This window comes from Argentina silus, assembly GCF_951799395.1.
Source record: "Argentina silus genome assembly, chromosome: 15".
In the NCBI taxonomy this organism is placed as follows: Eukaryota; Metazoa; Chordata; class Actinopteri; order Argentiniformes; family Argentinidae; genus Argentina; species Argentina silus.
In genome coordinates, this window is record NC_139669.1 from 17,701,288 (window position 1) to 17,716,098 (window position 14,811).

At 43.7% G+C, this 14,811-nt stretch overlaps 3 protein-coding genes across 3 annotated transcripts; all 3 read right to left on the reverse strand.

Moving 5' to 3' along the window:
• Positions 1–770: 770 nt before the first annotated feature.
• LOC310816066 (protocadherin gamma-A11-like) lies at positions 771–7,821 on the reverse strand (the record flags this gene model as incomplete). The annotated part of the gene is made up of 2 exons (XM_083686074.1): positions 771–2,178; positions 5,432–7,821. 2 exons carry the CDS (start codon positions 7,819–7,821, stop codon positions 771–773), a joined length of 3,798 nt encoding a protein of 1,265 aa, XP_083542200.1.
• A 1,040-nt stretch (positions 7,822–8,861) lies between these two features.
• LOC310816067 (protocadherin gamma-A12-like) lies at positions 8,862–14,647 on the reverse strand (the record flags this gene model as incomplete). The annotated part of the gene is made up of 3 exons (XM_083686075.1): positions 8,862–10,190; positions 13,652–13,848; positions 14,503–14,647. The coding sequence occupies 3 exons, from the start codon at positions 14,645–14,647 to the stop codon at positions 8,862–8,864; spliced, it is 1,671 nt and encodes a 556-aa protein (XP_083542201.1).
• On the reverse strand, positions 12,483–13,540 carry LOC310816563 (protocadherin gamma-A3-like; the record flags this gene model as incomplete). The annotated part of the gene is given in 2 exon segments (XM_083686816.1): positions 12,483–12,538; positions 12,541–13,540. Coding segments are annotated over 2 exon segments (1,056 nt in total).
• Positions 14,648–14,811: the final 164 nt, after the last annotated feature.

Below are 14,811 nucleotides of genomic sequence, written 5' to 3' on the forward strand. Positions count from 1 at the left end.
AATCCACAAATCTGGAACAAAAGAATCGCAGCTCGTTATCTCCGTGCTTAACTGTTCTCTCTTACCCGGACTGTGCCACTACGTGCGGCTCTTTCTCTGTAATATATCGAGACTGATGATGGGGGAGGTTCTGCTGTACAGATTTACTCAACAACTGCAACACACTGGCCGACAGCGGCCCTATGAGTTCAATGCATTGAACTACACCAAATGCATCTCCAAACTCCAACCTGATCTAACGGAGACCCGCCGAAAGCATGACATATTAATAAGCCTACACGAGACATATCGTGAGTCAAACTGGCTTTGCAGTCCACAATATCAGGTTCAGTATACTGACGTGGAAAGGTAACAGCCAGGCCTGTAGTTGCTCATATCTCTTTAGCCCCGTAGTTCTTAACACACTGACACAAGAAAATTGATGGAAAAAATAAACTATATTGCTTCTTTTTAATGAATGAAACACGCTTACAAAATGGATTACACGAGTGGTCAAAGTAATATAAACAAGCAGACATTTAAATAGTTTGCCTTGAAGTGTAATATGCTTCCTAAGAGGATATGTTCAACAGATCGCTGCAGCAGCTCAACCGAACACGACGCTGCCCACAGCCCCTGCTGCTGAAAGTGCTCAATGAAGTAGAGGCAATGAGGGATTTCATATCAGTGCATTCAAATGTTACATTTCCAGTCTTAAAAACAACTTCAATAACATTTCAATTAATAATGAGCAATTTCAGATTGCGAGCATTCTTGAATTCAATCTAAGTTTAATCAAAACCAAACTCTATTGGAGAGTCCGGCTCATCCAGGATGTTCTTTTCACTCTGCATCCGCTGCATTGTCCCTGTACTGGGGTCCACTATCAGTACGCTCTGACTACCGGGTCTGGCGAACTTACAGTCACTCTTTCTGGAGTCAGTCGTCCTGCACACCTCGTAATTGTACACGTGCTGTAGAGTTCCTGTCCCCAAAGTGTCTGCGTAACGCGGTGGATAATACGGAATAACCGGGAGATTGGAATGATAGAGGATGCGAGACTGTCTCCATCTGTATATTTTCACTGATATAATAACCACTAAACACGTGATGAACAGAAATGAAACTACAGCCAAAGCCAAGACTAAGTAAAAAGTCAGGTTTTCATTGTACTCCTTGTCGTGCGTAAAGTCAGTGAATTCCGAGAGCACTTCAGGGAAGCTGTCCGCCACCGCCACGTTAACATTGACTGTAGCTGAACGAGAGGGCTGCCCGTTGTCCTCCACGACAACAGTGAGCCTTTGTTTCACACCATCTTTATCAGTGACTTGGCGTATAGTTCTTATTTCCCCATTCTGTAAGCCCACTTCAAACAGCGCCCTGTCTGTCGCTTTCTGCAGTTTATACGAGAGCCAGGCATTCTGTCCAGAGTCCACATCAACAGCCACCACTTTAGTGACAAGATAGCCCACATCTGCTGAACGAGGCACCATTTCAGCCACCAGTGAGCCGCTAGTCTGGACTGGGTACAGAACCTGAGGTGCGTTATCGTTCTGGTCCTGGATCATTATTTTCACAGTCACATTGCTACTGAGTGGAGGGGAACCTCCATCCTGCGCTTTTACGCGGAAGTGGAAATCCTTGATCTGCTCGTAGTCAAAAGAGCGCACGGCATGGATGACTCCACTATCAGCACTAACGGACACATATGAGGAGACGGGCACACCGTTAACCGAGGAGTCCTCCAGTATGTAAGAAACACGGGCATTCTGGTTCCAGTCAGCGTCTCTGGCTTTCACTGTGAATATAGAGAGGCCCGGTGTGTTGTTTTCTATAATGTAGGCCTCATATGAGCTCCTCTCAAAGACAGGCGCGTTGTCATTCACATCTGATATCTGTAAGGTGAGAGTGACGCTGCTGGAGAGCGAGGGCACTCCCTCATCAGAGCACGTCACACTGATGTTGTACTCAGAGTCTCTCTCTCGGTCTAAATCATTATCTGTTACGAGGCTAAAGAAATGATTCGATGTCGATTTCATTACAAATGGTATGTTTTCATTAATCGAACACATCACGTTCCCATTTTCACCAGAGTCAGGGTCTTGCACGTTAACAATGGTCACAACGGTACCAGGTTTAGAATGTTCTGATATTGCATTCGTTTTCGACAGTATGTTTATCGTTGGTTTATTGTCGTTTCTATCAACTACCTCAACAATGATCTTACTAGAATCTGTTAATCCTCCGTCATCACTTGCTTGTACATGTATTTCATAATGTCGAGCTTTTTCAAAGTCTATGTTTCCTTTTAACATGACAATACCACTCTCGTCATTAATCTCAAATATTTCGGGGACATCATCCAGAGTATTTGTAAGTGAATATGTTATTTTACCATTAGAACCTTGATCAGCATCACTGGCACTGACTGTGCTTAAAATTGTTCCTTTCGGAGCATTTTCTGTAATGGTTGCCTTGTAAATCTCTTGCGTAAAGACAGGGGCATTATCATTGGCGTCTAGTACCGTTATTTCTATCTGCATTGTCCCAGAGAGCTGCGGATCGCCGCCATCGATAGCTGTCAGAGCTAATGAAAGATGCTCTTGCTTCTCTCGATCTAGAGATTTTTGTAGAACCATTTCCACCTTTTTGCTTCCGTCTGGTTGATTTTGCAATTTTAAAAGAAAATTATCTGTTGGTTTCAATGAATAACTTTGAAGTCCATTACCCGCTACATCAAGATCCATCGCCCTCTCTAAAACAAATTTAGCTCCAACCACTGCCGACTCACTAATTCTAAATTTCATTTCACTCTTCTTAAAGGTGGGTGCATTATCGTTGATATCATTGATTTCGACTGTAACACTGTATAGTTCGATTGGATCTTCGAGAGTAATCTGGAGATGTAGAGCACAAGGCGTCGTCTGTCCGCAGAGCGCTTCTCGGTCAATTCTCTCTTTGATCAGGAGGACTCCCCTTTCTTTATTCAGCTCGATGTATTCTGCGCTGTCTCCAGTGTAGATACGAGCTTTACCTGATTTCAGTCTCTTTATATCTAAACCCAAATCTTGCGCTATGTTACCGACTAAAGAGCCTTTCGCCATTTCCTCGGGAATGGAGTAACTGACCTGCCCGTGCACTGAACTGAGAGAGAGGACCGAGATAAACAACAGTACTTGCCGTGTCATTGTTCTGTCCGACATTTTCTCTGCGATGTCAAATAACAAACACATTATAGTCCTTGAAGTAGTATGCAATTATCCTTTAGTTTTTAGTTCCAAACATCAAAGGGAAAATAATCCACAAATCTGGAAAAAAAAGAATCGCAGCTCGTTATCTCCATGTTTAAGTGTTCTCTCTTACCCGGACTATGCTCACTGCGTGCGGTTCTTTCTCTGTAATATATCTAGAATGATGATGGGGGAGGTTCTGCTGTACAGATCTACTCTTCAACTGCAACACACTGGCCGACAGCGGCCCTATGAGTTCAATGCACTGAACTACACAAAATGCATCTCCAAACTCCTACCTGATCTACATTTACATTTACATTTATAGCATGTAGCAGACGCCTTTATCCAAAGCGACTTACAACAAATACATTTGTTTAAGTAAATTAATCGTCTATCCAACAGACATCATAAAACAAAGTTATCAATGCTCATACCAGGGACCATTGGCAGTCGTAATGCCAGAAGCCTTTATTTATTTATGTTGTTGTTGTTTTTTTAATATATATATATATATATTTTTTTTTATTAACAGGAGAGAACTTGTACAGGGGGGTAGTGGGCGTGAAGAGGTCTCTAGGGTATGGGGTAGGGTTAGTACAGGGGGGGTAGTGGGGGTGAAGAGGTCTTTAGGAGGGACAGTTAAGATGTAGCCTGAAGAGATGGGTTTTCAATCTACGGTGGAAGATCGGTAGTGACTCTGCAGTTCTGACAGTAGTGGGAAGCTCATTCCACCAGGACATCAGGACAGTGAAAAGCCGTGACCGAGTGGTGCGGCCGCTCCATCCACGTAGAGGTGGCGGTGCAAGGCGAGCAGCCGAGGTGGAAGAGCGGAGTGATCGTGCAGGGGTTTGGGGGCTAACCATTGCTTGCAAGTAGTGGGGGCTAACCATTGCTTGCAAGTAGATCTAACGGAGACCAGTGTAAAACATCAAATATCAATAATCCTACACTAGACATATCGTGAGTCAAACTGGCTTTGCAGTCCACAATATCAGGTTCAGTATACTGACGTGGAAATGAAACAGCCAGGCCTGGAGTTGCTCATATCTTTTAAGCCCTGTATTTCTTAACACGATGACATAAGAAAGTTGATGGAAAAAAGAGCTTTATTGCTTCTTATTATGAAGTCACATAGCCTATGTACTCATCGTCCCTGTACTGGGGTCCACTAAAATAGTACACTAAAGACTATCCTCAGAAATGGTGAACAGCAGAATAGTAAAAGATGACGTCTAATTTAAATCCTGGGTATTTTATGTATACAATCAAATATGGTTCATAGCTTTCTGTTCTCTGTCGTGCCTCGCCTCATATGAAGCAAGAGCGTCTCTCTCTCCTCTGTTGAGCGCAGTGATAAGGGAGGGGACCAGGAAGACTGACAACGCTGGCCAGAAATAATTTACTGAACAACAGCGTCCCTTACAGTCCAAAACACAAACACTAAAAAATGTAGTAATAGAGATGATGAAATAGAGTACAGCTTCACCTTAGATATACTCACCCTAAATGTATGAATTCTGTACCACTTGTAAGTAACCTAAACTATGTATCTGCAATGTTATAACCAAAGCTCACGCAAGATATGATCCGAGGATTATATCTGATCAAAAAATTGTAGCTCACCCCTCACAATGATTGATTACAAGTACAACCAGTGTCAATGTTGTTCAAATATTCATCATCAGAAGGACACAATAGAGACAATTACCTATATTCGAAAGTCTGCTGCACTAAACCTTCTTTATCAAACCGTTATATGAATGATTAGTTGTGGTGAGTACAAACAAACATGTCTGTAAGAGAGCGCTATCAGAGCTGCTTCCCGTAATGACAAAAGAGGCGCTGTCCACATTGCTTGGTTCTGAAACAACTGGCTGAAAAAGTGCTGTATGAGTTCACCAGACCAGATGAAGAGACAAGCCATTTTCCAAAACAGCCATTTTCCAAAACACAAACACACACACGCATGCACGCGCACACATGCACACACACACACACACACACACACACACACACGAGAAAAAGGATTCAATTTGAAAATATATTCAGTGTAAAAGACAGAAGAAAACAAATTGACCTGGAAGAGATATGGGTAGAGCACTGGCTCACTTGAAGCTGCTGGTAAATATATATTCCCACAGAGTGTGTGACATTATTCTGCAACCTAAAAACTCACCTCTAGTGGAGAGTCTGGTTCATCCAGGATGTTCTTTTCACACTGCATCCGCTGCATCGTCCCTGTACTGGGGTCCACTATCAGTACGCTCTGACTACCGGGTCTGGCGAACTTACAATCACTCTTTCTGGAGTCAGTCGTCCTGCACACCTCGTAATTGTACACGTGCTGTAGAGTTCCTGTCCCCAAAGTGTCTGCGTACCGCGGTGGATAATACGGAATAACCGGGAGGTTGGAATGATAGAGGATACGAGACTGTCTCCATCTGTATATTTTCACTGATATAATAACCACTAAACAGGTGATGAACAGAAATGAAACTACAGCCAAAGCCAAGACTAAGTAAAAAGTCAGGTTGTCATTGTACTCCTTGTCGTGCGTAAAGTCAGTGAACTCCGAGAGCACTTCAGGGAAGCTGTCCGCCACCGCCACGTTAACATTGACTGTAGCTGAACGAGAGGGCTGCCCGTTGTCCTCCACTACAACAGTGAGCCTTTGTTTCACAGCATCTTTATCAGTGACTTGGCGTATAGTTCTTATTTCCCCATTCTGTAAGCCCACTTCAAACAGCGCCCTGTCTGTCGCTTTCTGCAGTTTATACGAGAGCCAGGCATTCTGTCCAGAGTCCACATCAACAGCCACCACTTTAGTGACAAGATAGCCCACATCTGCTGAACGAGGCACCATTTCAGCCACCAGAGAGCTGCCAGTCTGGACTGGGTACAGAACCTGAGGTGCGTTGTCGTTCTGGTCTTGGATCAGGACGTTAACAGTCACATTGCTACTGAGTGGAGGAGAGCCTCCATCTTGAGCTTTGATTATTAGTTTAAATTGTTTAATTTGTTCATAATCAAAGGAGCGCACCGCATGTATCACCCCACTCTCAGCGTTAACGGAAACATAAACAGATACTGGAGTCCCACCAACGTCGGTATCTTCTAGTAGATATGAAATACGAGCATTCTGATTGGCGTCGGGATCTTTAGCTTTAACAGTGAGTATAGACACGCCTGGAGAGTTATTCTCTGTGATGTAGGAGTTGTACACGCCCTGTGGAAACACTGGGGCATTGTCGTTGACGTCAGACACCTTTAGGTGAAAGGTTCTCCTACTGGAGAGAGGAGGTGACCCTGCATCAGTGGCAACTACAGTTATGTTGTATTCTGAGACGCTCTCACGGTCTAAGATGGCGTCGGTAACCAAGGTGTAGTAATTTCTTAAATTAGATTTGATCTTAAAAGGGATGTTTTGGTCAATAGTACAGCTCACCTGTCCGTTCTCACCTGAGTCAAGGTCTTTAATATTGATAATACCAATGGTTGTACCAGGAGGAGAATCCTCAGACACCGGACTAGTGAATGACATGACGCTTATGACAGGTGCATTGTCGTTTACATCATTCACCTCAACAATTACTTTACTGGAGTCCGTTAAAGCTCCTTGGTCTGTTGCTTCGATCCTTATTTCGTATTTCTTATCTTTTTCATAATTTAATTGTCCTAAAAGCGATATCAAACCTGTGGTCTTGTCAATTTCAAACATACTCGCCATAATGCCTTGCATGTTGGAAAGAGAATAATATATCAAACCATATGATCCACTGTCTGCATCAGTAGCATTCACAGTTGTGATAGAGGTGTCTTTCGGTGCGTTTTCCATCACAGTAGCCCTGTACACTGACTGGTTGAAAACGGGTGCATTGTCATTGGCATCTAGGACAGTGATGTCTATATTTACTGTGCCAGATCTCTGCGGATTTCCACCGTCAACAGCGATTAGTTTCAACGACAAACGAGGATGCTCCTCTCTATCCAACGGTTTCTGGAGCACCATTTCAGCATATTTACTTCCATCGACATTTGAATGTTGTTTTAGAATAAAATTCTCATTTGGAGATAAGGTATAATCCTGCAGACCATTGACTCCTACATCCGGATCATCAGCAGTTGCTAAAACGAAGCGCGCGCCCGGAGCGGCGGATTCGCCGATTGTCAGCTGCATTTCGTGTTGTTGAAATGTGGGAGCATTGTCATTCACGTCCAATATTTCTATAGTTATGTGATGCAGTTCCATCGGATTCTCTAAAATCATTTCGAAGCTAAAACTACACGGTGTGACGTCGCCACAAAGCTGCTCTCGGTCTATTCTCTCACTCACGACTAGAATCCCTTTGTCTGTCTTCAGCTCGGTGTACTGAATGCTTTCTCCGGTCACGATACGGGCCCGGCCCGCTCGGAGCCTTTTCAAATCTAATCCCAGGTCTTGCGCTACGTTACCGATGAGCGACCCTTTCTTCATCTCCTCCGGAATGGAATAACGGATTTGTCCACTAACAATATGGCTGAAATACAGGAGAAAAACAAGTACTCGCCATCGAAGTCCCGAGCACAAACGCCTTCCAAAGCATTTAGGCTGGTATCCTTCACATGCCATAGTCAGCAAACAATGATTCTCACAATAATATCCCTTATCCCGAGTTATGGTGAGCAAAGAGGAGAGAAATCGTTGTTTTTTGTCTTTTGATCCTGGCTATTTGTCCCCTTTTCTTGCTGAATAGGCCAACGGAATGAACATGTATGTTTCACAGCGAATGTTCTCTCTCTCGCGCCCCGCCTCATAAATGAAGCGCAGAGTCTTTCTCTCCTGGGTAAAGCGCAGTGATAGAGGAGGGGACTACGCTGACTGACAAAACGGGACTGAAATGATTGTATGATCAACAGCGGCCCTCACAGTCCAAAACACGAACACCAGGAACCAACTTCAAGAGTAAACATCATCACTTGTGACATCACAATGTTCATCCCGTTAACTTACAGACAAAGCATATATTAGCAACATAAACTAATTACTCACAATACTATGAGGAAATGGAAAGTTCAAGTGGTGAGATATGATCATAGGGGATTATCATTCTAAAATGTTGACCATGTTTACATCATTGTATCTTCAAATCATGAGTGTGAGGCTACTGCAAACAGTGTCAATGTGTTCCAGATACTCACGATCACAGAGATCAATTGGAAAGTATCGTCAATGAGCAACACCATCCTCACGTTAAACCAAATCAACATGATACCAGGATACTAATGTACAATGTGTGTTCAGAGACAATCACCACTGTAAGTGAGTGTTATGAGAGCTGTCCACTCTAATGACAAAAGAGGTGCTGTCCACAATGAGTGGTGCTGAAAGGCCCTCCAAATGTTCACTGCACCATTCAGTAGTCCAACTGAATTAAGAACCCATCAACTAAACAACCACACAGACTGTTCACGCCAATATTATTGTGAAAAAGGGGTAGTTCAGAAGAAGTAGCCTAAAACAACCACACACTCATTGATGCCAATGTAATCGAGAACAAGCGTGTGAAGTTAAAATACACCAACTAACGTCAGTTAAAGAAGAACAATTGAGATCGGAGATAGAGAGTCGGATAATTTGAGGCTGTTTCTTGAAATACATTACCACATTAGCTATGATTCAAAACTCAGTAAACTCACCTCAAGTGGAGAGTCTGGTTCATCCAGAATGTTCTTTTCACTCTGCATCCGCTGCATCGTCCCTGTACTGGGGTCCACTATCAGTACGCTCTGACTACCGGGTCTGGCGAACTTACAGTCACTCTTTCTGGAGTCAGTCGTCCTGCACACCTCGTAATTGTACACGTGCTGTAGAGTTCCTGTCCCCAAAGTGTCTGCGTAACGCGGAGGATAATACGGAATAACCGGGAGATTGGAATGATAGAGGATGCGAGACTGTCTCCATCTGTATATTTTCACTGATATAATAACCACTAAACACGTGATGAACAGAAATGAAACTACAGCCAAAGCCAAGACTAAGTAAAAAGTCAGGTTGTCATTGTACCCCTTGTCGTGCGTAAAGTCAGTGAACTCCGAGAGCACTTCAGGGAAGCTGTCCGCCACCGCCACGTTAACATTGACTGTAGCTGAACGAGAGGGCTGCCCGTTGTCCTCCACTACAACAGTGAGCCTTTGTTTCACAGCATCTTTATCAGTGACTTGGCGTATAGTTCTTATTTCCCCATTCTGTAAGCCCACTTCAAACAGCGCCCTGTCTGTCGCTTTCTGCAGTTTATACGAGAGCCAGGCATTCTGTCCAGAGTCCACATCAACAGCCACCACTTTAGTGACAAGATAGCCCACATCTGCTGAACGAGGCACCATTTCAGCCACCAGAGAGCCGCCAGTCTGGACTGGGTACAGAACCTGAGGTGCGTTGTCGTTCTGGTCTTGGATCAGGACGTTAACAGTCACATTGCTACTGAGTGGAGGAGAGCCTCCATCTTGCGCTTTGATGACTAGTTTAAATTGTTTAATTTGTTCATAATCAAAGGAGCGCACCGCATGTATAACCCCACTCTCAGCGTTAATGGAAACATAATTAGAAACTGGAGTCCCACCAACGTCGGTATCTTCTAGTAGATATGAAATACGAGCATTCTGATTGGCGTCGGGATCTTTAGCTTTAACAGTGAGTATAGACACGCCTGGAGAGTTATTCTCTACGATGTAGGAGTTGTACACGCCCTGTGGAAACACTGGGGCGTTGTCGTTGACGTCAGACACCGTCAGGTGAAAGGTTCTCCTACTGGAGAGAGGAGGTGACCCTGCATCAGTGGCAAGTACAGTTATGTTGTATTCTGAGACGCTCTCACGGTCTAAGATGGCGTCGGTAACCAAGGTGTAGTAATTCCTTAAATTAGATTTGATCTTAAAAGGGATGTTTTGATCTATAGTACAGCTCACCTGTCCGTTCTCACCTGAGTCAAGGTCTTTCACATTGATAATACCAATGGTTGTACCAGGAGGAGAATCCTCAGACACCGGACTAGTGAATGACATGACACTTATGACAGGCGCATTGTCGTTTACATCAATTACCTCAACTACAATGTTGCTAGAATCTGTCAACCCACCTTGATCTTTAGCTTCAACCCGAATTTCATATCTTTTATCTTTTTCAAAATCTATTTTCCCTGCAACTGACACAGTTCCAGTATCCTTATCAATGTGAAATATATCTGCTAAATTCCCCTTCATCTTGGAAAAATAATAGGTAATTTGTCCATTTGAGCCAGTGTCTGCATCGCTGGCATTTACAGTTGTGATATGTGTGCCTTTCAAAGCGTTTTCCATCACGGAAGCCCTGTATTCTGACTGGTTAAACACGGGCGCATTGTCATTCACATCTAGGACAGTGATGTCTATATTTACTGTACCAGACCTCTGCGGATTTCCACCATCAACAGCGATTAGCTTTAATGACAGACGAGGATACGCCTCTCTATTTAACTGTTTCTGCAGCACCATTTCAGCATATTTACTCCTGTCGGGGTTCGCATGTTGTTTCAGAATGAAATTTTCATTCGGAGTTAGAATGTAGTTTTGTAGACCATTAACTCCAACGTCAGGATCCTCTGCACTCTCTAAAACAAAGCGCGCACCGAGCGCAGCTGATTCACTGATCTCAAATTGTAAATTATTGTTCTGAAAAGTGGGGGCATTATCATTTTCGTCCAATATTTCGATTGTAATATGATGCAACTCCATCGGATTTTCTAATATCATTTCGAAGCTAAAGCTACACGGTGTGACGTCGCCACAAAGCTGCTCTCGGTCTATTCTCTCACTCACGACTAGAATCCCTTTGTCTGTCTTCAGCTCGGTGTACTGAATGCTTTCTCCGGTCACGATACGGGCCCGGCCCGCTCGGAGCCTTTTCAAATCTAACCCCAGGTCTTGTGCTACGTTACCGATGAGCGACCCTTTCTTCATCTCCTCCGGAATGGAATACCGGATTTGCCCACAAACAATATGGCTAAAATACAGGAGAAAAACAAGTACTTGCCATAGAAGTCCCGGGGAAAAACGCCATTTTAAGCATTTAGGTTGCAGGAATCCATCAAATGCCATGATAACAAAATAATAAATCCCACAATAATATTCTTTAAAGAGTATCCTCAGAAATGGTGAACAAGTAGAATAGTCCTTGATGATGGTGGGTAATTTAAATCCTGGGTATTTTATGTATGCAATCAAATATAGTTCATAGCTCTCTGTTCTCTGTCGTGCCTCGCCTCATATGAAGCATGAGCGTCTCTCTCTCCTCTGTTGAGCGCAGTGATAAGGGAGGGGACCACGAAGACTGACAACGCTGGCCAGAAATAATTTACTGAACAACAGCGTCCCTTACAGTCCAAAACACGAACACCAATTAATGTAGTCATACACATGATTAAATAGGGTACAACTTCACCTTAGATATCCTCATCCTAAATGTATGAATACTGTACCACTTGTTAGTAACCTAAACTACGTATCTGCAATGTTATAACCAAAGCTCACACAATATATGATCAGAGAAATATATCTGACCAAAACATTGTTGCTCACACCATGATTAATTACTAGTACGCTGAGTGTCTATGTTGTTCAAATATTCACCATCAGATAGACACAATAGAGACAATTACCTATATCAAAGGAGTTTCAAACGTCTGCTGCACTAAACCTTCTTTATCAAACCGTTATATGAATGATTAGTTGTGGTGAGTACTAACAAACATGCCTGTAAGAGAGCGCTATTAGAGCTGCTTCCTGTAATGACAAAAGAGGCGCTGTCCACATTGCATGGATCTGAAACAACTGGCTGAAAAGGCTCTGTATAAGTTCACCAGACCAGATGAAGAGAGAAGCCATTTTCCAAAACAGACACACACACACACACGCACGCACACACACACACACACACACACACACACGCACGCACGCACGCACGCACGCACACACAGACACACTCACTCACTCACACTAGAGAAAAAGGACCATTTAAAAAAATATATTCAGTGTAAGAGGCAGAGCATTGGGTCATTTGAAGCTGCTGGTAAATATATATTCCCACATAGTGTGCGATATTATTCAGCATCCTAAAAACTCACCTCCAGTGGAGAGTCTGGTTCATCCAGGATATTCTTTTCAGTCTGCATCCGCTGCATCGTCCCTGTACTGGGGTCCACTATCAGTACGCTCTGACTACCGGGTCTGGCGAACTTACAGTCACTCTTTCTGGAGTCAGTCGTCCTGCACACCTCGTAATTGTACACGTGCTGTAGAGTTCCTGTCCCCAAAGTGTCTGCGTAACGCGGTGGATAATACGGAATAACCGGGAGGTTGGAATGATAGAGGATGCGAGACTGTCTCCATCTGTATATTTTCACTGATATAATAACTACTAAACACGTGATAAACAGAAATGAAACTACAGCCAAAGCTAAGACTAAGTAAAAAGTCAGGTTGTCATTGTACTCCTTGTCGTGCGTAAAGTCAGTGAACTCCGAGAGCACTTCAGGGAAGCTGTCCGCCACCGCCACGTTAACATTAACTGTAGCTGAACGAGAGGGCAGGCCGTTGTCCTCCACGACAACAGTGAGCCTTTGTTTCACAGCATCTTTATCAGTGACTTGGCGTATAGTTCTTATTTCCCCATTCTGTAAGCCCACTTCAAACAGCGCCCTGTCTGTCGCTTTCTGCAGTTTATACGAGAGCCAAGCATTCTGTCCAGAGTCCACATCAATAGCCACCACTTTAGTGACAAGATAGCCCACATCTGCTGAACGAGGCACCATTTCAGCCACCAGAGAGCCGCCAGTCTGGACAGGGTACAGAACCTGAGGTGCGTTATCGTTCTGGTCCTGGATCATTATTTTCACAGTCACATTGCTACTGAGTGGAGGGGAGCCTCCATCTTGCGCCATGACGACTAGTTTACATTGTTTGATTTGTTCAAAATCAAAGGAGCGCACCGCATGTAAAACTCCAGTTTCGGAGTTAATAGATACATAAGTAGAAACAGGAGTTCCACTGATCTGCGTGTCCTCAAGGATGTAAGATATTCTGGCGTTTTGGTTTGAGTCGGAGTCCCGCGCACTGACAGTAAATATGGACAGTCCAGGAGAGTTGTTCTCTGTGACGTAGGCAGAGAAGGTGTTTTTATCGAATAATGGAGCATTGTCATTTACGTCAGAGATTCTCAGCTGTAATGTCTTGGCAGTAGAGAGAGGTGGAGAACCCGAATCTTTTGCAGTTACAGTTATGTTGTACGCTGGAACCGTTTCTCGGTCAAAAACCATATCTGATATCAAACTATAATAACTAGCTAACGAAGAATGTATTTTAAACGGGAGGTTAGTATCTATAGAACATGCAATCTGTCCGTTTCTCTCTGAATCAGCGTCTTTCACATTGATAACAGCTATCGTTGTACCCGGAGGAGCATCTTCAGACACAGGGCTAGAGAAAGACATGACGTTTATCACTGGTGCGTTGTCATTAACGTCGATAACTTCAATTATAACTTGACTGGTGTCTGTGAACCCTCCCTGGTCTTTAGCCTCGACTCTAATTTCGTATTTCTTATCTTTTTCGAAATCTATCTGTCCTGAAACAGATACGACCCCGGCGTTCTTATCAATGACAAATATATCCGCTATGCCCCCCCTCAACTTCGCAAAACTATATGTTATTTGTCCATTCGACCCACTGTCTGCATCAGTTGCATTCACGGTTGTGATATAGGTGCCTTTTGAAGCGTTTTCCACCACAGTAGCCCTGTACACTGACTGGTTAAACACGGGAGCATTGTCATTGACATCTAGGACAGTGATATCTATATTTACTGTACCAGATCTCTGAGGATTCCCACCGTCTAAAGCCATTAGCTTCAATGAAAGACGAGGATGTTCCTCTCTATCTAATGATTTCTGGAGCACCATTTCAGCATATTTACTACCGTCTGGGTTCGCATGTTGTTTTAAAATAAAATTATCATTCGGTGTTAATACATATGTCTGTAAATCGTTCACTCCTACGTCGGGATCGTCTGCGCTCTGTAACACAAAGCGCGCACCGATCGTGGCTGACTCACTTATTTCGATCTCCATATCTCTATTTTGAAACGTGGGAGCATGGTCATTCACATCAATAATTTCTACAACGACTTGATGTAGTTCAATTGGATTTTCTAATATAATTTCGAAGCTAAAGCTACACGGAGTGACGTCGCCACAAAGCTGCTCTCGGTCTATTCTCTCACTCACGACTAGAATCCCTTTGTCTGTCTTCAGCTCGGTGTACTGAATGCTTTCTCCGGTCACGATACGGGCCCGGCCCGCTCGAAGCCTTTTCAAATCCAACCCCAGGTCTTGCGCTACGTTACCGATAAGCGACCCTTTCTTCATCTCCTCCGGAATGGAATAACGGATTTGGCCACAAACAATATGGCTGAAATACAGGAGAAAAACAAGTACTTGCCATCGAAGCCACGGACAAAAACGCCTACTGCGTATAGGCTCCAGGAATCCTTCAAATGCCATCATTAACAAATATTCCAACACGAATAAAT